The sequence below is a fragment of the Acinonyx jubatus genome, chromosome X (assembly GCF_027475565.1).
Source record: "Acinonyx jubatus isolate Ajub_Pintada_27869175 chromosome X, VMU_Ajub_asm_v1.0, whole genome shotgun sequence".
Lineage (NCBI taxonomy): Eukaryota > Metazoa > Chordata > Mammalia > Carnivora > Felidae > Acinonyx > Acinonyx jubatus.
In genome coordinates this window covers 74,749,250-74,776,318 of record NC_069389.1, presented here as the reverse complement: position 1 = coordinate 74,776,318, position 27,069 = coordinate 74,749,250, and the positions used below count along the sequence as shown (strand labels likewise).

Here is a 27,069-nt window from a genome sequence, read left to right as displayed (position 1 = left end):
AATTAACAACACAAGAAAAACCAGGTGTTGGCGAGGATGTGGTAAAAAGTGAACCCTCCTGCAGTGTTGGCGGGAATGCAAACTGGTGCAGCCACTGTGGAAAACAGTATAGAGGTTCCTCAGAAAGTTAAAAACAGAACTATCCTATGGTCCAGCAATTGCACCCTATTAGGTATTTACCCAAAGAATACAAAAACAGTAATTCAAAGGGATACATGCACCCTGATGTTTCATAGCAGCATTATCTACAATAGTCAAAGTATGGAAACAGCCCAAGAATACATTGACTGATGAATGGATAAAGAAGAGGTTTTATAGACAGATAGATAGATAGATACATACATACATACATACATACACACATACATAGACAGACAATGGAATATTACTCAGCCATAAAAAAAGAAAGAAATCTTGCCATTTGGAAAGACATGGTTGGAGCTAAAGAGTTATTATGCTAAATGAAATAAGTCAGTCAGAGAAAGATAAATACCATATGATTTCATTCATATGTGGAATTTAAGAAACAAAACCAATGATCATAGATGAAAAAAGGAGAGAGGCAAACCAAGAAAAGGACTCTTAACTATAGAGAAGAAACTAATGGTTACCAGAGGGTAGGTAGATTGGGTATGGGTTATATAAATGATTGGAATTAAGGAGTACACTTGTGAAGAGCACCAGGTATTACATGAAGTGTTGAATCACTGTATTGGACAGCTGAAACTAATATTACACTGTATGGTAACTAACTGGAATTTAAAAAAAAAACTAAGAAATAAAGAAAAGCTTACCCAAGAAAATGTAACATTTCCCATATTATAGATGTGGCCTCAGAAAAAAATATGTCTCAGGTTTAACTGTGATTGCTAGGGTACAGGCAATATTTCCACTGCTTTGTAAATTTGCATTAGTAGAGCATTTAATTTCATTGTAATTATTTAGAACCTGAAGTATGGGGACGTGAAAGTTTAAAAAAAGATTTGTTCTAATTATTTCATTTAGAAAATATTAAATTTACTAAATATTGAAATAATGCGATTGGCAATGTAACTGGAAGTTCAATATACTATTAATTAAACACCTCATTAATTTTGGCTTACATTTTAATTGTTCACTACCTTAATCAATTATAGACATAAATGAAACTGATAACATTTTACCTATTTTCATAATAATGACCAAACAATCATAAAACTATTCTGGCATCATATCTTCTTAACTACCTTGTTACTACTCAAATTTTACCCAAAAGCCCCAGTTTCTGGGATGAATACTGGAAGATCTGTACATCTAAAACAATGCTTTTCTTTTCAATATAATAATAGTTTTATAGCTGTGTGCCTTATTTCCTCACAGCCTTAAAACTATTCAAGAGGATTAGGTAGGTATAAGTTGGATCATAGAACGTTTGCAGCTACAGTAAAAAATCTGGATTTTCCTAGAAGTAATGGGAAGCCACTGACATAAGTAGCATTGATTTTTTTTTAATTTTTTTTAATGTTTATTTATTTTTTTTGAGACAGAGAGAGACAGAGCATGAATGGGGGAGGGGCAGAGAGAGAGGGAGACACAGAATCGGAAGCAGGCTCCAGGCTCTGAGCCATCAGCTCAGAGCCCGACGCGGGGCTCGAACTCACGAACCGTGAGATCGTGACCTGAGCTGAAGTCGGACACTCAACCGACTGAGCCACCCAGGCGCCCAGTAGCATTGATTTAATATAGTAATGATAACTTGAAACACTTTAAAGCTTTGTTCAAGTTTTAAATGAATAAATTTGTAAAGTTTCAAAAAATTTTTACACCTATTATCTCATTTTATCTTCACAGTCACAGTAGGAAATAAGCAAGTATTCTCATTTGTGATTAACTCATAGATTTACTTATTTAAGTATGGAAAATGTGCTATCAATATGAAGATTCCCCACATTTCAATGTCAAAACTTTCTCTTTTTTGGAGGGTTGGATGAGTTAGCAATGTTAGATTTTCTGAGAGGCTATACTTTTTTTTTAAATCACAAATTTCCCCTTCTTCAAAAACAAACAAAAAAAGGTAAACCATTAAGTAGAAGGCTTATGCAGTGACTTAAAGCTGTTGCTCAAAATGGGTAGTACATTTTGGGATGCCTGGGTGGCTCAGTTGGTTAAGCATCTGACTCATGATTTCAGCTCAGGTCATGATGTCACAGTCATGGGATTGAGCCCCATATCAAGCTCTGTTCTGATGGTGAGGAATCTGATTGGGATTCTTTCTCTCCCTCTCTCTCTGCCCCTCCCCTGTTCTCTCTCTCTCAAAATAAATAAACGCTAAAAAAATGGGTAGTACATCTTAATGACAGGTGCTAATCTCATTAATATTCTGTACTACTACAGAAAAGCACAGCGTAGAGATATAGTAATAAAAGATACAAGCTGTAATTATAGTACTTCAGTAAACTATGGAACATAAGAGTTCGTAGATGGGAAGAGAAGAGACAATGCAGTTGAAGGGATCAGTGCAGAAGTAGTACAGAGGTGGGGGCTGAAGAATGAGAATCTCATATGTAAAAGAGCCAAAGTAGAGACTGGAAAATATCCTAGAATGGCAGCTAGTTCTTACCAGATACCAAAAGAACTACATGCATATACGTATACATACAATACAGTTCATTTTACCAGTCTAGTTTTCAAAGAGACTTTTATAATTAAAAGTTATCCTCCAACCTCCACATACCTTAAAAGAAACAAAACAAGTTTACAGTTCTAAAGCCATAGTTAAGGGTGTTGTGGGTTAAAAATTGTATGTATACTAATTCACAGTACATACAGATGTCCATTGTATTTGAACCATTGTAGAAACTGAGCTGTATAACATGATTTTATAATATCTTAGGGGATTTTTTATCTTTTGATATCCATGTGCAACTTCTATTCACATTAAAACAGATTTGTGCTCACCAATAGATGGAGCTATACATATATAGGCAATATCGAATTTGAAGAATAACACAAAACACTTTTTTGTGCCATGGCACTCAAGAAAGTTGAACTGATGTTTGCACAATGCATAACAATCACTTGATCCACATACACACAAAAAAGCAGCCTCTTTATAGGCTTAATCATGCTACATAATGCTGAGGATAGAACATAATAAATACCATGGCCAATTGAAACTGCATAAGCAATTTTAGCAAGTACAATGTAAGACATACAGCATCACTCAATGCCAACTATTTTCACAAGTAATGGTGAGAGGTGCTAACCCAGGGCATAATGGGCCCCTCTAAAGAGCACCATGGGGGAATTCATTCAGATATTGGTCCTCTCATCCTTTGTTCCTCTGACTACAGCCCTCACTCCATGCTTGTCCTTTGAGTGGGGATTTAGTTAGATGAAATTCTTTCAGATTACAGTGGGAATTGTTTTGTTAAAAGCCTGGTAGCCAATTGAAAATACTACTTTCTCCAACCCCTCCCCAACAATCTTCCTTTTGAATGACCATCAGTTGTTTCACAAGATAAAATACATTTATATTGTGTAAAGTTGTTTACCTGGTAGTTAGCTAGGAAATATTATTTATATTACTTTAATTACAAAAATCATAAAATAAAATGCATATGCAATAAAAAAGATTATGCAACAAATACTTATTTTCAAATTGCCTTGGTATTGTTTATGGAATGGTTTGGCCTAAAGCAATTATTAAAACCAAATTTGAATGCTATTATAAATAGGTATAAGCTTTCCTTACATAACCCATATTTATATTATCAATTAAAGCTGAGACTTAAAGCTTGCAGTAATAACTTTGTGGAGGAAGCAGGGCAAATTTATTATCTGTGATCCCTTCTTTATCTCTCCCTATTATATCTGGGATAACTCTGTAGTACTTAGGTTATATGACTAAATCTTATTAGTGGAGGGTTTTTCTATTTTAAGCACAAATCTGGCATTTAAAAATTCCAAAGTAAAAAATTAACATATAAAATGTCAGGAAATTAAGCAAATTAAGAGATACTGTTAATAGCATGCAGTGCTGTCAAAGGACTAATAACCCCCGTTAAATAGTGTCAGGAATGAGTAGATTTTTGGAAAGTAGATACTAAAGTAAGAGAGACAGTTAATGTCAAAGCATAAAAGATATTTAAAGCACAATAGCTATTATATTGAGCCATCAGTCCTTTGATTATTATTTTATCATTTGTACAGTTGACACAGCTGGGTACAAATAGCAGTAAAAATATATGAGGTTTTTAAATTATAAGCTTGCACCAGTGCTAATCACGAAGCATAACCAGTGCAAGGATAATTAAGATTAATTTCCAAATTAATGCATTTATATGTTTCAAAATTAGCTTCTTTAGGAAAATAAAAATGATAAAAAGTGTCAATGATATATAATCTTTTCAAAGCAGGCTTTTTTTTTATTTTAAAACTTTATTTTTCCTTCCATGAATGCTTAAGAAGAAGGTAGTCCATAATATAAATTATTCATGCGAAGTCTGTTTTAATTAGCCAAAGAAGAGTCATAAACATGAGAAAAAAGAATTTTTTAACTTTGTTACTTTAGAAGGAGAAACATTTATACCACAACAAAATATCAGTTCCCTTGTTCTTCTGATGCAGAATCCTGACATTATGAAAGGAGTTAGAAGAGTAGAACCCTTTGGGGTACATATTAAATTTCTTGCTTGAATAATGAAGATGTAGTTCTGTGCAATCTAAAATTAATTTAAAGCTAGTGAAAAGAAGTAATATTGTACTATCTCTTTTTGTTCTCTCCTATTCAAATTTAACAAGTGGTGGCCACTTTCAGGAGGACAGCATGCACAAAAGATTCAAATTAGATGTCAAAGTTGAATAAGCCAAGTTTGCTTTCTTCTATTATTTGAATGAGATTTAACTAATTTGTTCAATAACCTATTTTTTGGGGAAAGTTATCATCCTCACTTTGGCAGCACATACACTAAAACTGGAAAAATACAGAGAAGACTAACATGGCCCCTGCACAAGGATGACACACAAATTCGAGTAACTTATTTTCTTCTCAGTAAAACTTAGAGTTCTATAGAATGAACTTCAAAAGCAGTGACCATTTCATAAAGTGTGCTATTCAGATTGAAAACAAATAAGATGGGAAATGAAAGTGGAAGAATCACATAAAAGAAATGTGTTAGGGGGAGGGGACTAAACAAGGCCACCTTCAGCAAAGTCCTTTCACTCTCTGTTCCAAATGCAAGTCAAATAAGACCTTTTCATGTGAAGCGATGTAGTCCTATGACCAAAGTATCATGAAAAATGTACCAGTGGCTTGTTCTCATTTTAGCTGCATTTTTGACATCTTATGGCCTGTAGAGATACTCTTTGTATCACATACACAAGTAACAAATGCACTGTGTGTCATCTTTAAAGATCATGTTACTGGGACTGTATTCATACAGCCTTTTTTTGGGGGTTGTTTTCCTGATAGGAACGATTGATTTGTAATTATTCATTTATAGTCTCTTGTCCACTCCTCATTATTCCTACAAGCTGCAGAGTCAACCATAGTGAAATACGTTAACAAAGAAACAATGCACTTTAGAAAACATGATGGAAACATTCACATCATTTAGAGAAAAATCCCAGGAATAAAAGTGCTCAGGTCTACCTTAAAGCAGGAACTTCCCTGCAGAGAGAAATGGGAAGAAACAAAGGCACATGCTACTGCAGCTGCATTATTTCTGAAGTAGGACACTCAGAAAAGGCCACAAGCTATTCATGTTTCTAGAAACATTACGTTAATTCCTCTGCAAATGATTTAGCAGCTTAGTGGAAAGAAGTAGCACATGGAGGAAAAAAACCCCCACAACAATCATGAAATAAGAGCATTGCACAGACATTTGCTTAAACTAATATTAGAAAGAAAATATTTCAGAAATTGTTGCCTCTAATAATCTCATACCCTAAGGCTAGAATAAAAGGTCATAGCTAATTGGTACAAAAGCAGGTTTGGTCACACAGGAAGTAAAATTCTGTGATTAATCCTACCCAACCACCGTTCTTTCCACCTTCAATTATGCCAGGACATGTACCACCTGTTATAGAACCAGAAAAGAAGCTGAAAGAAGCCATACTTCAATATCCAGCTTTGGGGCACCTGGGTGGCTCAGTCATTGAGCTTCTGACTTCAGCTCAGGTCATGATCTCACGGTTTGTGAGTTAGAGCCCTATCTCAGGCTTGCTGCTGTCAGCACAGAACCATCTTTGGATCTTCTGTGCCCCTCTCTCTCTGCCCTTTCCCTGCTTGCGCTCTCTCTCAAAAATAAATAAATCTTTGAAAGAAAAAAAAAACGAGCTTATTTCCCACTTTAACAAAACTTGCCATATTTAACTTTTATAGTCAAATCATCTAGGAAAACAAAACCTATTTGATTGTCAAGAATTGAATTTAAGTCGTTTAAAAAGTTATCTATAATGCATAGTAAAAATGCTTTCACAAGACTTGATTAAAAATCATGATTGATAAAACATGCTATTTTCTAAGGGCTATGCTTTGGTTTAAATAAACAGATAAATTCACACAGAGTCACTTTTACTGGAGTCAGCCTCCAAGTTAAACAAAAGTGAATGAACAGAGTTTCATGTTTTCAAAACATTAGAGAAAAATTAGCATATCAATGCAAGACAAGTATTTTTTAAAAATATTTTGGTGTACATGTCTTAAGAATAAAGATTTCTCCTTAGAGTGGAACGTAATTAAAACCTATTTCAGTAAAATCTAGTATATTATTTGAATGAATTTGGAGAGATAAAAAAGTTTTTAAAGTACTAAACCTGCCAAACTACTCTACTTATTGAAGTATCCAACTCTCCTCTTTATTGAACATGTTTATACCTGTCAAGCTGTAATTAGGTTTTTTTTTTTCAGAGTATATACTTTCTGAGAGCCAAAAAAAAAAATGTAGTCATTTCACAACTGTCTATACTAACTGATGAAATAATTTACAGCTATACAAAAGGTTTACCATTTGTTTGATGCTTTACTCACTACCAGGAGCACTTATAAATTCTAGCAGTGATGATATCATAATTCCAAAAAGTCTAGGAACCAAGAGTCCATCTAGGAACTTTACTCGGTCCCTTTGAAATGTCCTTCAATGACCCCTCTCTGACATCAAGACCTAAACAATTTTGCATAAAGTAAGACAGGATTTATTTGGAACAGTTAAATATTGTCAGTCCTGTTTGTTTTCCCACAAGAGACAGAATGCTCAGACTTAAGTAAGACAGACTTCAAATAATGCTGACACAATTATATTTCCTCATTTTTTCTACCAGTTTTTATTCCCCACAATTAATGTGTGGAATATCAGATTGGGGCAATGGTGGTGGGAAACAAAGATAAAACACAATTTTTTTGAAGCAACAGAAGGGAAGGAAGGAAAGTTGTGTACAAAGGGTCCCCGGACCACAAAGCACAGTAACTAGGAAAAAAAGTTAAGAAACTGGAAGCATAAGGATAATCTATAATGCATAGAATCTGTGTGGGCAGCATTCAACTTGACCATAATTATTTTTTCAGTGCTTTTCATCTTCCTCTGCCAGGAAGTTCTAAATGAACCATGCAAGTGATCAATACTATTTGTGGCAAGGGAAAAAAAAATATTCAAATTGCAAGATGTGATGTTTTTCTTCCCATTTGTCTTTTTTAATTTAATTTAATTTAATTTAATTTAATTTAATTATTTTAAACATAACACATGTGAAGGGGGGAGAGGGGCAGAAGGGGAGAGAGAGAATCTTAAGCAGGCTTCATGCTCAGCATGGAACTCAATGTGGGGCTTGATACCATGACCCTGGGAGTCTAAGTGAAGCTGAAATCAAGATTTGTACACTTAACCAACTGAACCACCCAGGTGCTCCCCCAATTTGTCTTTTCTAATCTGATCCCACTAGAATTAAACATTGAAAACATCCACTAATAATTTCCTAGAAACTTATTATGGTGGTTATTTCTAAATTTATTTTCTATATTGGATTATTATCTCAGTCACTAAAGATGGTCATCCTCTTGGTGCCTTCATGTTGTGGGTTTTTATGACTATTAACTGAACTTGTTTTAATGTTCTCTATAAGTGCATGAGAGTTCATTTAAATTTGGACCATAAAATGAAAACTATACATTAGAAAAATTCTTTCAAGAGAACTTTTTCTTTTCAATTCCAGCATGTTTCTTTGATTCCATCTATCTGTTGATGACAATAAAATGAAATCCACAATTATGTACAAAACATAGTCAATTTTCATTATCTCTGCCACTTATAGTAGTACTGATATAGGCAACTGAAATGATGTCACAAATATAACTAAAATAAACATTGGGTTATCCACATGAAGTCAAACTGCTTATCCCTCTTGATACAAACTCCCCTTCATAGGTTGTTCCAAATATTTAAAGATCATCAGTTCATTAACAAACATGATAGACATGTACACCCTTGATCAATAGTGATATGGCTGCTAAAAATATAAGTTATTATAAATTTGCAATAAAGATGAAATCCATACATAATAGTATTAACTTTCTAAACAACGATATGAAAATGATTGTTTTTGTGTTTTTTTCATTTCTTTGTGTCTGGGACATACATTGACTTTCTGAAACCACTGCAAAGTAGTGAATAATGTATGAAAAAAAATCCCTGTTCATTGCCCACAGAGTACTGTTTTGCTTGTTGTATACTGCATCTATGTGAGACAAACAATAGAACAGACCAAGAACCCTAGAAATCTCAAGCTAAAACCTTCCCAAGTGGAAAGGGAAAATATCACCCTGGATTCTAGAAGTCCCTCAAATAAACAGTTCAAATCCTTAGAATACTCATATATACTAGATAAAAACCCTTAAATTTCAGAAAGATCTGTTCTGAGTAAATCTGTGAGAAAGCTGGGAAAGCTATTAATTACTTACTGCTATGCTAAAGAGATTCACTAACTCCTGTCTACTTCTCCTGTTCTATAGAGCATATTTGCAGATTAATAAGAAGATATGTAAAACTTAAACAAAACGTTCTATTTTTCCTATATTTCCTCTGGTAGTATTAAGAATTTTGTCCTTTAAGCATTAGGAGTAAAACAAATTGTGACTTGAAAATGACAAAAAGGTGGCATTCAAATGTAAGCACGAGGGATGTAAGAGTAATGACATATAATAATATTTTGTTTTTTATATAAACTCAGAATTTTTCTTTACTTGTCAAGCCTAAACATTACTAGTAGAAAGGTCATATAAAGGTAACATAGCCAGGACATTTAAGTTTGCCTATAAAATAAACTCAGCTTTAATGGAATTCCATTTACAGTGATGTAGAATGAAATTTCTATTTCTTTCATCCCCAAAATTTCAAACTTCAGAGATAGCTTCAGGTATAATATATTGAAAGGATTTAATGTAGATTTCTAATCTTTTTTGATAATTGTGAAGTTTTCAACAAATAGTTATCAAGAGTATATATTATACTGAGTAATGTGCTAGGTGGTAAAAATACATCATAATCTTTTAATAGTGAAACACAGTTATAAGCCTTGTAGTATCTTAACACTTTGCATCATCTATATCTTTAAGAGGGTAGACTTTGAGTGTAACCTTACATGGTTTTCTGGAATAGGTGAAACACTATATTAGGTTCAAGATCTCTGGGCCCATGTTTTTGCAAATGCAAAAATACCAATGGGTGATAATAATAAAAAAAAAACCTGAATCTCAAGAGAGTCCTATGGAGTTTAAGATACTCACTGCTCTTTTCCTTTCTTCTTTTACCTTCTATTCCTCTCATTTTAAAGGACACAAGGAAAGAAACTACCAGGAGTAAGATTCAAATTAAATCTGAAGGTGTCCTCAGGTCTAAAATGAGTCTCTTGTAGACAGAAAATAGACGGGTCTTGTTTTTTTTATCCATTCTGATACCCTATGTCTTTTGGTTGGAGCATGTAGTCCATTTACATTCAATATTATTATAGAAAGATATGGGTTTAGAGTCATTGTGATGTCTGTAGGTTTCATGCTTGTAGTGACGTCTCTGGTACTTTGTGGTCCTTGCAACATTTCACTCACAGAATCCCCCTTAGGATCTCTTGTTGGGCTGGTTTAGTGGTGATGAATTCCTTCAGTTTTTGTTTGTTTGGGAAGACCTTTATCTCTCCTTCTATTCTGAATGACAGACTTGCTGGATAAAGGATTCTCGGCTGCATATTTTTTCTGTTCACCACATTGAAGATTTCCTGCCATTCCTTTCTGGCCTGCCAAGTTTCAGTAGATAGGTCTGCCACTAGTCTTACCGGTCTCCCTTTATATGTTAGAGCATGTTTATCCCTAGCTGCTTTCAGAATTTTCTTTATCCTTGTATTTTGCCAGTTTCAGTATGATATGTCATGGAGAAGATCGAGAGTGTTATGCTAAGTGAAATAGGTCATACAGACAAAGACAGATACCATATGTTTTCACTCTTATGTGGATCCTGAGAAACTTAACAGAAGACCATGGGGAGGGGAAGGAAAAAAAAAAGGTTAGAGAGGGAGGGAGCCAAAACATAAGAGACTCTTAAAAACTGAGACAAACTGAGGGTTGATGGGGGGTGGGAGGGAGGGGAGGGTGGGTGATGGGTATTAAGGAGGGCATCTGTTGGGACGAGCACTGGGTGTTGTATGGAAACCAATTTGACAATAAATTTCATATATAAAATAAATAAACAAACAAATAAATAAAAAGATTCAAATTAAAATACACAAGAGAGGTGTGTTCAAATGTTTCACAAAAATTAAAAGATGGGTGGAAGTACATTCATTTCCAGGTGAATCTAGCTACCTTTGGCCACTGTAGCAGCAGATGGAATTTGGCTGGAGAGGAAAGAGAGTTTACAAATTCTTATCCCTGTTTTGGAAAATACACAATAATATACTACTGAGTCCATATGAGAGAGATAAGCCCATAATCACAACCATCAATTAAAACAATTATTCCCCTTTCATTTTGAAAGCAATTAGCTTTCCAGAAAATTTAAGGTACTTATTACAGTCTGATGAATACCGTGTCGGTTAATGTAGTTACAAATGCACAATGTCTGCTCATATTAGAGTGGTGTCATGCACCTGACATATAGGGTTCCAATCATTTATTCCTGAATTGAGGGTTTATGAAAGAAGCAGGTGGTTGTGGGAGCTTAACTACCAACATTACCATGCCTGTAAATTTTTGACATGTAATTAAAACTACCAAGGAAAATTTATTGCTGCATAATAATTTCTTGTCTTAACTTATTCCACATCCCAATGTCTAAAGGAAGCCTGGTAACTTCATATTGTCATTAAAAAATCAACTGAAACTGACCTTATCTCTTACTGGCCTGCAGAGATCACCCAAGAAGAAATGTGCAGCAGAGCTGATTATATTGTGCAGGAGAAGAGACAAGCAAAAGTGATTGAAATTTCTATAGAGAACATCATCAGTGCTTGCTTAGGACAATTTTGCATATAAATAGGGCATAAATGGTTTGTGTTCAATTTGTTCTCCAGTTGTTAAAGAATAATCAAGGACAGACCACATAGTAATCTTCTGTTTCTAGCTTCCCTAATGCAAACCTAAATCTTATCAATCAATACATGTGTATGGCTGTCCCAGACATAAAATATAATTTCCATAAATAAAAAGAAAACAAAAAAAACCTTATGTAATTAACTTAGGTATATGCTTTATCATAAAATTCACATTTAGTGATGAAAAAAAGATGACACTAAATGCCTTAAAGGGGCATCTGGGTGGCTCAGTTGGTTAGGTGTCTGACTTCGGCTCAAGTCATGATCTCACAGGTTGTGGGTTTGAGCCCTGCATAGGGCTTTGTGCTGACAGCTCAGACCTTGGAGCCTGCTTCACATCCTGTCTCCTCCCACCCCGTCCCCCGCCACTTACACTCTGATGCTCTCTCTCAAAAATAGACATTTTTTAAAACAATGTCTTAAAAATTAATAGCATTTTAGAGCTCAATGAAATCTGGCTTCTACACCATTCTCACCCCAACCCCTAAACACACTCTCCTAAAACTATTTTTGCTAAAGTCACCAATGAATTCCTAATAGTTAAATCCAATGGATCCTTTCCATTCCTTATTTTAATGGTTCTCTTGGCTACACATGATGCTACTTGGCACTTTCTCTGTGAAAAGTAATAACACAGTAGCTTTTTTTCTCCTCACACCTCCATAACCAACCTATTCATGCTCTTTTTCATGTGTTCCAGCTTACGAACTAGTTCCATAAATTGGTGGCTTTCAACTTTTGTGGCACATTAAAATCACCACAAAAATTTATATATATTTTTCATTTTATTTATTTTGGAGAGAGAGAGAGAGAGAGAGAGAGAGAGCGAGAGAACGCATGGCAGAAAGAATCCCAAGCAGGCTCCATGCTCAGTGCAGAGTCCCATGCGGGCCTTGATCTCACGACCCTGGGTTCATGACCTGAACCCAAATCAAGAGTCAGATGCTCAACTGACTGAGCCAACCCAGGCACCCTCACCTGATAACTTTTAAAACATACCACTGCCCAGGCTCTGACTCCACAGATTTGTATTTAATTGGTTCATAGAGGAACTGGATGTGGCTATTTCTTAGAAGTTCCTTAAAGTGATTCCAGTGTGTCTCCAGGGGTGAGAATCAGTGCCACAAATGTTTGTTTTCTCCAGATTATCTTACCCACTCTTGTATATTTATCTATGACCTGAATGTTGATCAATTCTCCAAGATCCCTACTATTTACCTTTTAGTTACTGCCAAGAGGTACCAGGCTAACTAACACTACTGAGAACACTAAGTGGCTTGCCTAAGGATTATTTGATTTGCTACTTCTTCACCTCTTCCTTTCCTCATCTCAAGAAAATCATATATATACTAAGACCCACCCACTCCTGACTTTAATCACTTGCAAACCAGTTAATTTTAAAGTTGACAAAGATTTTCTGCAGATGGCCTCATCCTTTTTGTCTCTCTCCCCACATCTCCCCAGCTTTTACCCAGTTAACTTAAGAATACCTTTCTTTAACCTCCAATCTATTCTCTCTTTGTATGAGGCCACAAATGTCTTTCATTTTAACTTATGAGACTAGGCTCTCTGCATTAGATGACTATGAATCACATATCACACAATAAATTAGAAAGTGCTTTGCTAACTCTGTAAAAGCACTAGGCATGCTAAAATATTTGAACTATATCACATAGTATATGTTCAATAAATACAATTGAATTAAGAGGGGAAAAGTCCACATATTTGTAAATGAAACTAGACATACTAATTTATGATTGGCAACACCTTCAAGATGCTTGTAAGTATCTAGAGTTTCCTGTCAGAATTTCTAGAAGAGACACAATTTATCTTTTCACTCTCTACTAATCTCTGTAAAAGATATTCATTTTTTAATCCAGTAGAACCTTGCTCTTGACTTTCACTGTTTCACTGAAACTGCTTGGGAAAAGGTCAACAGTCACCTGCTATTTGACAAAATCATTGATCTATTTTCAGCCATCACTTTACTTAACTTCCTTCAGAATGTGCTCCTGTTGACTTTCTCCATTCTGAAATTCTGTCTACCCTCGGTATTCCAGGTGACATGTTTTTGCTGCTTCTCTTGTTTCCTTTCTAACTGCTTTTCCCCTTAATGTCCTTTGCTGATTCCTCTATTTGCCTCTTCAGTGCTGGGATTCACATATACTCTATTCTTGGCCTATTTACCTCTCATTGGACATACTCTTCCGGGGTGATCCCAAGGTTTTGATAACACTATATATATAAATGTCTCCCAAGTCTGTTATTTCGATCCTCAAACCCTCTTGCTTTTGTGTCTGTGTGTGTGTGTGTGTGTGTGTGTGTGTGTGTATGTAATCCTCTACTTAAAAAGCTCTACTAGCTCTTTGTTGCAACAAACTTTCCATTATTGCCACAGTACCCTTCCCCAGCTCCATTGCATGTATTTGCCATTTTCTTTATCTGAAATGGTTATCCCTCCTGTTCTCCTCCAAGTAAGTTACTATTCATCCATCAAAACACAATTCAAAAATTTTTTTTTAATATTTATTTATTTTTGAGAGAGAGAGCGTATGAGCAGGGGAGGAGCAGAAAGGGTGATATAGGATCCGAAGCAGGCTCCAGGCCCTGATCTGTCAGCACAGAGCCCAACGCGGGGCTCGAACTCACCAACTATGAGATCATGACCAACTATGAGATCATGACCTGAGCCAAAGCCAGACGCTCAACAGACTGAGCCACCCAGGTGCCTTCATCAAAACACAATTCAAATGATACTTTCATTATGAAGGATTTCTTAAATTCTCTAGGCATCTAGTTGCTCTTTCAGCAATCTCTGCATATGTATAACAACATTTATATTGTGTATGTATCTGTCTTCCCCACAAGACTGTGAATACTTGAAGTTAAGACCCATGCTTTATCCATTTTTACACTCCAGGGCCCTAGCACTATTGCCTGGCCCATAGTATTTGATTAATAAGTGTCATTTGGGTGAATACCGTGTTTTTGTTTATTTGCTTGCATTATGTCATCTTTTATTAGATTTGAATTGCACATTACAATATAATTACTACAGACAAAATGGGGTTTAGTTGGCTAGTCCAAGATTTGAACACTTACAAAATAGAAGACTGAAGAACCTCATGACAAAGAACTCATCCTAAGGGAGAAAGAAGTAAGCAGCTTGGTATGAATGACCAGCTTGACCCTCTAATAATAAAAACAAACAAACAAACAAACAAACAAACAAACACAAAACCCCAACAGAACTTGGTCATCAAAAGATGAGGATGATACTGAGTGCTACATGGGATATGTCATGGGCTTGTCTTTGGGCCTTGCTATATGGGGCCAAATCCTATAGAGATCAAGAGGGATGTAAAAAAATTGAAAGCTGTTTCTCTCAAAATGTAAGATTTTAAGGAACAAGCTAGTGCTGCTTGGTACACTGGTTAAGAGCTTTACCACACTAAAGGAAGAGAGAGGTGTTTCCCCCTGCTTTGTCACTGACCACTGTCAAACTCTGGCATCATGAAGGCATTAAAGTGCCCAGTGCTAAAGCAAATAGCAGGCATGGAAATACATGTTATTATTAGAGGTGGAGGTAGAAGAAAAGTGGTGTGTGGCTGTATTTGTGAAATGTCCCCTTGAGAAACTCTAGGAATGCTGCAGAGATCCCTTATAGGCAGTTGAGGTCCTGGATATGTATATGAAAACAAGAACCAGGAAAATGTGGGTTTTGTTATTTATGTGAGGTAGACAGCCCCAGGAAAATGTGGGATTTGGGTTTTGTTTTGTTGTAAAGGTATTTTCCCTAATACCTAGAGTTTGGTTTCTTTTCCCCTCTGTGTTTTTTTTTTAAATCAGTTCCTTGTCCCCTATCTGTTGTCAAATGGTAAGTTTTACCTTCTCATTTATATTGTTATCTTGCTGATCTATAAACTATAACCGTGTGTCCCATTTCTTTTTTTTTTCAAATTTCATTTTCTTGGTTGCCCTGTGTAGTTCTGAAACCTAATTACATTTATTCTGTTTCTTAGCTTCATTTCTTCATAATGCTTCTTTTATGTGTTTTTTTAAATGTCTAGAAGTATATACCAAAATCTAGTAATAGCCAAAATAGCTGTTAGATATCTATTGCTAATAAGACTGTTTATATTTACTTCTAGTGGGCAAAGAATGAATAAGTCAAGTTGGTTGAGAGAAGACAAGCCAGTTCTGAGTGTCTACAGGTATTCAGTAATGAAACAGATGTGGCACTGTGTATTTGTATCTTAAGTGTGTTTTTCACTCCTGCAATGATTTTCTCCGTGTATTTTTTTTCCCAAAGCTTACATTTGATGTTATAATGACAAATTCAGGAATACTTATGGGTAATTCTTTCCAAAGTGGATTGTAACTATGGAAATTATCATCTGGAGTGCTAACAAAGGCTGTAACAAAGATGGTCCAGAAAGGTTCAGCAAAATTCATAAGGGATAGATACATACTAGGTTATTGAGGAAAAGTGAGATGTTCCTTTCACCCACCAAACTCCTAGACATCACAGTCTATATTCCAGGGATGCAAACCTGAGAGGCAAAGGAGTGGGGGTGGGGAAACTTATTCTAACTCCTGCACTGTACAAGCACTTGGTTCCTATCTCATTATAGCACATATAAAATCACATTGCAATTTTATCACACAGCTACACACATGTTTTCCCAAAGGTATCTGAGCTCCTTGAGGCAAGTGTCCTGATTGGTGGTACACCCTCAGTACCTAACCAATACATGACACTGAGGAATCATTCGATACAATTGTTCATTTGTCAAATGAATACTATTAATCCCTGTAGTCTCACTATCTAGTCACTGCTTAGTTCCTGCATTCTGGTTCCCAGTTCCATACAAATATTGAAAATATGCTCTTAAAAAGTTGATAGAAAGGTCCCAAATGGCAAATCATTGGTCTTTATCTTTTTTGATTCCACCATAGCATATGTCATTGTTGAAAATGCCCACCTTTTCTGCTTTCTCAATACTTCCCTTTTCCTTTGCTCGTAGAACAATGTTTTGATTCTCCTCCCACTTGCCCAAATACTATTTCTCTATCTTCTTTGCTAGTTCTACTTTTAGCACCCAACTGAGGGCATTTTCAAAGTTCTGTTTTTGGATCCTTTTCTCTTAATAGTCACTCTAACAATCCCTTCCATTTCCATACTATAACCAGAAATCTCACAAACTCAATAATCTTGTGGTGAAATCTATACCTATATTTCCAAGAAACTTCTGGACATCTTGACCTCAATGCTCTGCTGTCACTTTCAGTTTCATGTTCCTAAAACTTACTTCATCTTCCATCACCACTCCTTTTCCTGATCTTAACAGTTTTCTTTCATAACTTAACTGTCCTTCCAGCTATTCAAACTCAAAACCCTAGGATTATCCTTGACATGTAGCTACTCCTCGTCCCCTAAATTATCTCTTTTGATTAAGAGTATGACAGTAGAATCATAATGCATCACTCACATTTCTATAGATTAAATGTCCTAATATATTGCTTTGATCATGTTCCTCCACTGCTTAAAAACCTTCAGTATATCCCCATTGCAGAAAGAATTATATGCTAACACCTCAGACTCTTATTCAAGTACTCTATGTTGTGGCAACAACCTACTTTTCCAGAATTATCTCCATACTTCTATACTTTATACAGTCTACTTTATTACTAGGTGTACTATTTGCTATGCTCCCAAAGTGTTTTGCACTTGCTTATTTCTGTATTTTTCTTTTTTTTAAATGTTTATTTTTGAGAGAGAGAGAGAGAGAGAGAGAGGGAGAGAGAGAGAGAGAGAGAAAGGATGAGCAGGGGAGGGACAGAGAGAGAGAGGGACACACAGAATCAGAAGCAGGCTTCAGGCTCAGAGCTGTCAGCCCAGAACCTGCTGTGGGGTTCGAACTCATGAACCATGAGATTTTGACCTGAGCTGAAGTCAGACACTCAATTGACTGAGCCACCCAGGCATCTCTCTGTATTTTTCTTAATGACATTTCATTTGCCCACTATCCCTACCTCTAATTCCGACTAATGAAATCCATACTCATCCTTGAAAACCTTTCCTTCCAGAATTCGTTTTCTGATATATCCAATAAAGTATATTTCCCTCATCTGAACTCACAAAGTATATTAATACTTCTTGAGTAATCCTTATTATTTTCTTCCTTATTCTGTAATTTTTCTGTACTTTCCATCTTACCCACAAGACACAAGGGTCTTATAACTAAGGAAATCTTAATTATTTTTGCATTTTCCTCCATATCTAGCATATGCCTTTCACAGAACAGATGTACAATAAATTAATGAATACTTAGGGGCTCATTTCCTAACCTCTTAGTTTGGTATTAGCAAAATTTATAATCTGGGTTGATATTCAGATGGTTTGTTCTACTACAACCATAGTGGCTACTTATTACCTGTGTATATTCTCACTGGTTGGAGCCTGTGCTATACTCATTATCAATATTTTTTTCATTAGCATCCCTTTATAATAGTCTCCTTTGAAATATATCTTTTGGGACCCTTACCTGAAACAAAATTCTTAGTATTTGGGCTAGATACAGTATTTGGGAGCTCTGAGTTGCCTAATGTGGTAGCTCCTGGGGAGGGGACATAGGCTCTGTGTGAAAGATTTATAATTTAGGCAACTAATCATGCCATTTATTAATATTTTGATTTTCTAGTGAAGAATATAAGCCATCACCTCATTTTGTTGAAATGCTGAATTGAAAACACTGCAATTAGAAGCACAATTGTAGATCTCTGTATTTTACATACCATAATTTCCATCTGTAAGTTATAATAATGGAGATGGCAAGCAGAGCAGTACATCTTTGCTGTCTGTAGCTGACTCTGATTTCAGATTTTTTGGCTATTTCCTCTTATTTTACTTTACTTGATAAAAATAGTCTTCTTTATAATTTGATTTTTCTGATTTTATCTCATCATGTTGAAATGGAAGTTATTAGAAAGGAGCAAGTATGTTGGTGTTGACCAGGGAAAGTATAACAATATAAAGTCAGTGGGGCATGAAAAGGAACCAAATAAGGTACCCAAGAAAGTGACAACAAAAGGAGGTCAGCATGAAAATATGATCTAATTAGGGAGTCAGAAACAAAGAGGGAATCTGGGGAAATCCCCAGTTCTGTTGATTTTAGAAAGAGGCAAGCAGGCAGGAAAATTTTTGGCAGACTTGTCAACTCTGTGCCATCCTCCCCATCTCCTTTGTTTGGACTTTGATGCTGAAGATGTTTTACCAATCACTGCCACTGTCTGCTTGAAATGACTGCCAGGACTAGATGTGCTGATATTTTTCACCCTGTGTGTTCATGGAGGCATTCTAGCTACAAACCAAAGGAGGCCCCAATTTAGATTACTTGGAATGAGTACTGTAAAATTATGCAGCTTGTGAATCTACTGTTGATATTTCACAGTTGATGACACTGTATCCCTTGAGTACCAAACTCACAGAAATCCCATGGAATGATCTCTCTCTTTCTCAGTACAATCTCTCTAGAGTCAGTATGAGATGTGAGACTAATCAAACAGGGGCCTTAGCAAATATATTTTAAAAATAAACAGCCTAGAAAGATAATGCAGTTCTCTTATGGCACAGAATAACATGCTTATACTTATCAGCTGCTTAGCAGAGAACTGAATCAATAAAAAAAGTTATTTCAGTTTGCTTTTTTACTCTTAATGCTTTGAGAGTTCAAGAAAGAACAGTGAAGGTTTCTATTTTCCTTAAGAGGTAGAAGGGGTCTCTGATAGCATGATAGGACTTTCTCATTTTACAGATAAAGACTGAGGATATATGGAATGGCTGCTTCATAGTTACAGATTAGTAGTGCTCCTAGTATTCTGCTTTGCAGCATTACCTTAAAAATTAATATGAATATACAAATAGAGATTTTACTTTTCTTTCCTCCAGTCTTTCACTCTTTTTGTAGGCCATCTCCAATATCTTTATATCCATCAAAATTCACCCAAATGCAAAAAAGATGAACATAACTTATATTCTTATCTTCCTCCATAAATTTCATCATTACCACAAGCTTTCCCGACAACTCTGTACTGGGCTCCACTTCCTTTTACTGGTTTGTTGGAGTATTGTGGTTTGAAAGAACTACCACTTTCCATTCTGAAGACATATTTTCCAGTCCAAATACAAAATATTTTTTGAATTTCAGACTATTCAAGTCAAATCTTATTAATCTAAATTAAGTAGAATTTACATATTTACTATTAATTTTCCTTTTTCCATTTACTTCTCCATATAGCTCCATAGCCCATCAAGAGGACTTTTAAAATTAAAACACCTAATTTCTTCTTCTTCCAAAAAAGATATAAATTAAAAATATAGAAATTTCCTTAAAGGAGGTGGATAGCTCAGCTTGGATTATTCTGAAAGGAACTATTACTTCCTCAGCCATAGGGTATGAACAGAGAAAACAGACAACTTTCTAGTACTATTTGAGTGAGGAAGGCTATTTGGCTTCTTTTTTTTTGTTTTTCTTCCACTGAGATCAATTTTCATAATCTGGTTTTATTACTAATTAAAAAATACATGAAAAAGGGGTTCAAATGCTTTCAGACTTTTGAGGATCTTAGATTATCTGTTCTTCTCCTCTCTTTATTAACATGGAGAATGGAGAATGGATTGTACTAAAGAGCCAAAATAACCTCTAGAAAAGAGCATTGTTTCAGTTTCCCTAACCTGTGAATAGCCAATGTGACATCCCTAGGGCCAATTACTTTTAGTAATTTAATTTCATTTATGGTTTTAAGCCACATTCCACCCAAACCACATGCACATAAAATAACAATTAAAATATTTAATATGAAACACAGCTGAGTCCTTGTTTCTGAAAATTCTTGCAAAGTCTATAGTTATTTGAAGACGCTTTTACCAAGTTGAAACTTGTGATCACATAGACATAGAAGCCTATTGAGACTTTTTCACACATGAACTGAGATCAACTGTTAAAAAAATATTCATAGGGATGGTTTTTCAGAGGGTGGTATTTGGCGAAGAACATTCACATTTTATAATATCATGTAGGCTAGAATTGATTTTACCTTGATTCCTTGGAATTCGCTTTCTGCGGTCTCGGAATGCTGCACCTGATTGTAGGGCTTCTAGAAGATTATCCATTACTCCAGTCTCATCACCCTCTGGAGGGGAAAGGAGAAATCAGAATTAATCTTGGGGCAATTAAAGTTAAACCACAGGAAAATAAAGGGAAAAACTCCTGTCAGATTTACATAATATCCTTAAATTAAAGACATATATCTGTTTAAGCATAATGGATCCTGTCAGTTTCTGGCACCATAGACTACTTTGCTTATTATGCACCATTAAGCAAAATTCATGCCAATCCCACTGTTCTTTCAACTTAAGGACCTTGTCTTGTGTATTATTGATGACACACTCAGTATGCAAATAAACAGTAGCTGATCAGCTACTGCTGCCTTCCTGTTAAGATTCTTTTAAGACATTTCTAAGCAAGAAACCATAGACCTGGCTTAATGCAATCAATGTGCAGAGTGTGATTTGATGAAGCGGAGCTACACAAGGTTAAATACTGATTGTATTAATACTTTCAGCATTCAACCGTCATCTGCTATTATCTCAAAAGACACTATTTTCAAAACACATTTGCATTCAATTTCTACCTAATCCATATCCTTTACCCGTTTCAAAATGCTGACATTGTACAAAGAAAAGGTGACCAAATCATTTGAAAGCCTGCAGTTTACATTTGAGAGACATTAGCCAGAGTCTCATCATCCCTTTTAGAATGGTATTGTGTTTCTAATTTTTTCCTATGGGAAAGAACTGTTATGATTCCATGAGCTGGGTATTCAAAAGATGTACATGGGAATTCCTAATGGAAATGCACTTAAAACATTTTACCCTACTCTTATCTTTGACAATTCTGGCTGTCAAAACCCCTTTTAAGATTTATGAGAGCATTTGCCTCAAGGTGTTTATTGCCAGGAACTCTTCTACACTGTGGACAATCCACAGTGAGCTGAGGCCCATCTTTCCATCGGGCCTAGCTGATGATACAAAGGATCCTAACTAACTGGTTAATCTGAGTGGTAACTAAATGTGTGGGTCTGGCATAGAGGACATTTGTAGGCAGAAGAGTTAAGAGAAGAAGGCAGGAGTGAGGGGAAAAAAACTGTTGCTGATGCTATTCTAAAGTTAAATGTAAATCCTACTTTGTTTAAAGAATGACTGTAGGGTATCAGATCACAGAAAAAACATTCTCTTATAGGGCAAGAACAAGCTAAAACCTTTTTTGATTAGGCCCTTTATTTGACTTGAGATTTCTTCGATGTTACATCAATCATTTCTTCTTTTAAAGTGAATTCACTAGGACATAATATTAAATAAAAAAACAAAGGGAAACACAGAGGTTCTCAGGTCTAATATTTGGTAAAAACAGAAAAAATAAAAGGAAAATAGAACCCCAATGATTAAGCATGGGAAGGGGATTATGCACATTTAGGAATATTAAAGCTGTAGACACATCCAAACTGTCACCTGCTCTCTATAACAGAAAGAAAAGAGGAGCTGGAAGTAGTTTGGCATGGCTAGAATGTACCTGGGAGAATTACATTTTATGCAGTAAGCACTTTACATTTGTTGTATCTTTTAAATTTTTTAAAATGTTTGTGTTTATTTTTGAAGTAGATTGAGAGAGAGAGAGAGAGCGCGAGCACATGAGCGGAGGAAGAGAGAGAGACACACACACAGAATTCGAAGCAGGCTCCAGGTTCTAAGTGGTCAGCACAGAGCTGACACGGGGCTCCAACTCACAAGCTGTGAGATCATGACCTGAGCTGAAGTTGGATGCTTAACAGACTGAGCCACCCAGGCGCCCCTACATTTGTTGTATCTTTTAATCCAACTACACATTGAAATAGGTTTTATTTCTGTTTTTCAGCTGGGGATACTGAAACCTAGAGTTAAAGCATCTTGTTCCAGATCACACAGCTGGCATGTGGAGGGGCCTACGTATGAACCCAAGTCAGTCTGACACCAAGACCAGCCCTCTTTGTATGCAGTTAGCAGAAGACAAAATGGAGTAGGCATATGGTGACCAGATGGTAAAAGATCATAATTCTATGATATGGGCTTGAGTACTATCCTGTAAGTCAATACTCTCCAATAGAGATATATAATGCAGGCCAAAAATGTGAGCTGCATAATTTTAAACTTTCTAGTAGCCATATTTAAAACATTAAAAACAGATGAAATTAATTTTGATATGTTAAATAAATGTTTAACTCAATATATATATATAATCATTTGTTTTTTACATTCTTTTTATCAGATTAAGTCTCAGAAATTGAGTGTGTTTTTATTTTGGCACATTTAACTTCAGATTAGCTACATTTCAAGTGCTTATTACTTTTATGTAGCTAGTGGCTGCTATATTGGGAAACATAAGCAATAGGAAGTGACTTGATCAGACTTACATTTTAGAAAGACTTATCAGACAGCACTGTGGAAGATGACTTAGCAGCTGGCATTAATAGAAGGAAGGGAAATGGCTAGGAGTATAGTATAAATGGACTGAGCTAAAATGATAGGAGAGTGAATGGAGAGGGTGGATACTTTGAACGTATTAATATAGTTAATAAGACCTGGCTGAGAAATAAACAGGTTTGAGAAAACATGATTATTTTTTGAAGAATATTTAGGTAGGGATATCCAGTAAGCAGTTGAAAATATGAGGCTGAAACCCAGGAGTGAAGCCTGGGCTGAAGCTAAAGATTTGAATAGTGTTGGAAGATGCATGAGATCACCCTGAGATACTATATGAAAAGAGAAGAGAGCATACGATGCAATTCCTTAGAACCCCAATTTTTATAAAGCAGTCAGGAGAAGTAGAATTTCAGAGAAGACAAAAAAGGAATTTCTAGAGATATAGAAGTACAACCAGAAGAGAACCATAGTATAACTGAATTTCACGTATTCTTATAAAAATAATCATTATAAATACTATGTAGAAAAATAAATACATGTATAAAAGTGAAAAAAGCAGACTACAAAATAGTATGTATATGTGATTTTACATAAATAATGTGCAAACATTAAAAAAATTATAACAATGATAAGGAGGCCATTTCATTAGAATTCTTCAATGTGATTATATTGTATATATACTAAAAAGATGGAACAAATATGATATAAAGAGGAATTAAAAATAAATCCCTTTACTTAATTAATGGTTGCCATCTGACAACACCTGTCAAAATACTAGGCTAGATTACCATTTCTAAGCTTTTCTTTTTTTTTTTTTTTCATTATTGTTTCTCTCCTCCCCCTGAGGAGCCTTTTTAGATATTTTTTTCCTCATCTCTCCAACATTTAAATTTAATACAACAGATGTACAGCATATCTGTTTATATAGTGTAACCCTTTGGGGGCCCACAGACAATTGTAATATCTAAGCTTTTTCTCTGCCCACCTCCCCAAGAACCAATATTTATCCACTTGGAGGTGATATACTATCTCTGCTGAGAAGGCATGTGCTAAGTGGTTCTTAAAAAAGAGAAAAGAAAAGAAAGAAAAGAAAGGAAAAGAAAAGAAAAGGAAAGAAAAGAAAAGAAAAGAAAAGAAAAAAGAAGGCCAGGTCTCTGTAAATATCATTGATACATTAAAATAAGTAAATGTAGGTTTCAGTCTACTATTACTTTTTCATTTGCTCCATTACTTTTCATAGAGTTGAGAGATTTTCCTGAAATACCTAACCTGAAGGAATGAAGGGTTTATAAATATATCATAGAACTGATTTACACTTCAGTTACTCTTCCTAAAACAAAATGGAAGCTAACATGATCATCTGAAAGACATTATCCTTCATTTTAAATGAATTTCAGTGAAATTTGGTATGTGATTGAGTTGTGTGAAGTTGATAATTCACTTAGAATTTCCAAGTTCATAGAACCATTAATTCTTACTTAGATGTGATTTGTAATAAGTAGTTGTTTTTATTTTCTATTTCTTGGTCTATGAGGTCAAACTCAGGAAAAAAAGTGTCTTTTTTTTCCATTGGAAAGGAAAATAGTTTTATTGAATTGCATAGAAAACTGTGTTTTCTTACATCTTTCAATACTTATTTACTGAGTGAACGAATATCAAGGAAAAAATTGGTAATGCTTTTTGGCCACTAAAATGGTAATATATGGGCATGTCTGGGAAGTAACAATTCAGAGGCAAGTTTCTGACATTTGATCCTGAAATTAGATCACAGACAATATTAAGGAGCTAGCTAGGCAGGTTACATGCAGTCCAGTGGGGCTCTATGTGAGCTACATATCTTTGGGTAAAATGAAAGGCATGCACTGTACCTTCTATTTCATGTTTCCAACAGTGTTGGTCATGCAGTGGATACAGAATGCCTGCTGACCTCAAATTTTCATCATCAACATTTACCTGTGTTGTGTTGACTTAATTTCCCCAAGAAGAGTTTGGAGATGTCATAGATTAATATTAGCCCTAGGTAAACTAAGTTATCTCTGGTATGTCTTTGTGCAAGACTATTCCCCAGAGGCTAGCACAAACTTATTTAGAGGCAATTCTCTGTGGGCTTCTCACATTTCTGTGCATTTTATGAGCACAAGCATTGATGACCTTTCTTCTGGACTATCTTTTTATAGTGAACAGCCTTGAAAGACATAGTGTCTCTCTTCAGAACAGAGGGTAGGTCTGTTTGTTTTGAGGACAGATTATATTTCCCTCTAGGGTAAATGTCAGGCAGTTTGCTTTCATTTTATTATAAAGGATTTGGGTTCCCTAAAACCAGGTTCCTCAGAAGTAACATAAACCCATTGTGTGCATAGCATCCACCTGAGCTCACCTTGGCATCACCATGGGGGAGTTGGAAGGCAAGAGAAAGCAATATGAACATGAAGCTCACACTGCTGGCTATACCATGAATGACAGAATTCTTTGTCTCTGACCCAGGAGCCTAGTTTCTTATGTAAGCATTCCTGAAACTATGGCAGCCTGACTTGTTAGCATACAAGTAGGGTAAAATCTCTGCCCCTTCAAAGTTTTTCAAAGTGCTCTGAGGGGCACCTGGGTGACTCAGTCACTTATGCAGGTTAAGCATCATGCTTTGGCTAAGGTCATGATCTCCTGGTTAATGAGTCCAAGCCCGATGTCAGGCTTTGTGCCAACAGCTCTGAGTCTGGAGCCTGCTTGGAATTCTGTGTACCCCTTTCTTTCTGTCCCTCTCCCACTCACACTCTGTCTCTCTGTCTCTGTCTCTCAAAAATAAATAAACATTAAAAAAAGAAAATGCTCTGAAATCCCCTTTCTTTTTATCGAACATTTTAAATTACAATATCCCTTATTTTTCTAAGAACCTAACACTTAGTGCCTTGGACATTCCCATTGCCTAAGACCCAACTCCAGTTCATACTCCTCAAAAATGACTAAACTAAAGCCAACACTATAAAAATTAGTTCCTAAGATCCTAACATCATGGGCATATGGCTTTAATTCACTCTTATAGCCTCCTTGAATTCTCAATTGTATAATTAAGGCTTTCTGGAAAAGCTGAGCTGCTCAAAAGTTGAAGAAGTTATCAAAAACAAATCAGTATAAAATGACCCAAAAGAAACAAAAGACTTCTTACTGAGGGTAGGACCCTGCCATGTGAGCCAATACTTACAGAGACTATATAATTTAAAAACTTTTAAAAATGTTTTTTATTTTTATTTTTGAGAAAGAATGAGAGAGAGTGAGCGAGCATGAGTAGGGGAGGGGCAGAGAGAGGGAGACACAGAATCCAAAGCAGGCTCCAGGCTCTGAGCTGTCACCACAGAGCCTGACACGGGGCTTGAACCCACGAGCTGTGAGATCATGACATGAGCTGAAGTTGGATGCTCAACCGACTGAGCCACCCAGGCACCCCAAGACTATATAATTTTTTAAAATAAAACTATGGTCTCTGTGGGCCTAGAAGAGTTGGGGAAGACTCATGGAAGAATGAGGGCTTAAGTTAAGCCTCTGAAAACATTACATTAAAAAAAGGTTGAAGAATGACTGGTTTGAAGACACTAAAATCTAGATGTATTAACTCCTAGCACACACACATGTGCTCACTTGCTTGCTCTGTGTGTGTGTGTGTGTGTGTATGTGTGTGTGTAAGTTTACAAACATTGTAATGCATAGATCTTAAGTATACACTTTGATGAATTCTAACAAGTACCTACACCCTGATGAATTCTAACAAGTACCTATACCCGTGTAAGTACTACCACAAGCAAGATATTGAAACTTTCCATTACCCCGAGAAAATTCCCTCTTGCCTCCACCACTAAGAGGCAATATTTACTCTGATTTTTATCATCATATATTGGCTTCACCTGTTCATATCATATAATTTTTAAGAGGGTAAAATGTGTCAAGGTTGTTTTGAATAAGCATAGCTACCTGAAGTCAAACACGCATGGTCTGCATGATAA

At 35.7% G+C, this 27,069-nt stretch overlaps 1 protein-coding gene and 1 non-coding gene across 8 annotated transcripts in view; one reads left to right on the top strand and one right to left on the bottom strand.

Moving 5' to 3' along the window:
• The window catches only part of DIAPH2 (diaphanous related formin 2), a 971,442-nt gene that overhangs the window by 149,722 nt on the left and 794,651 nt on the right, over nucleotides 1-27,069 (bottom strand). For 5 of the 7 annotated variants that reach the window (XM_053201433.1, XM_053201431.1, XM_053201434.1 and 2 more), the window contains one exon: nucleotides 18,859-20,751. In XM_053201433.1, coding sequence (XP_053057408.1) covers nucleotides 20,588-20,751 — 164 coding nt within the window. In that variant the 3' untranslated portion in view covers nucleotides 18,859-20,587. Of the gene's footprint in view, nucleotides 1-18,858; nucleotides 20,752-27,069 lie in introns of those variants that run through there. The other 2 variants (XM_027053564.2, XM_027053563.2) reach the window with 1 other exon arrangement.
• On the top strand, nucleotides 4,925-5,031 carry LOC113597453 (U6 spliceosomal RNA). Its single transcript, XR_003418218.1, has one exon. It is a non-coding gene; the product is annotated as a U6 spliceosomal RNA (small nuclear RNA).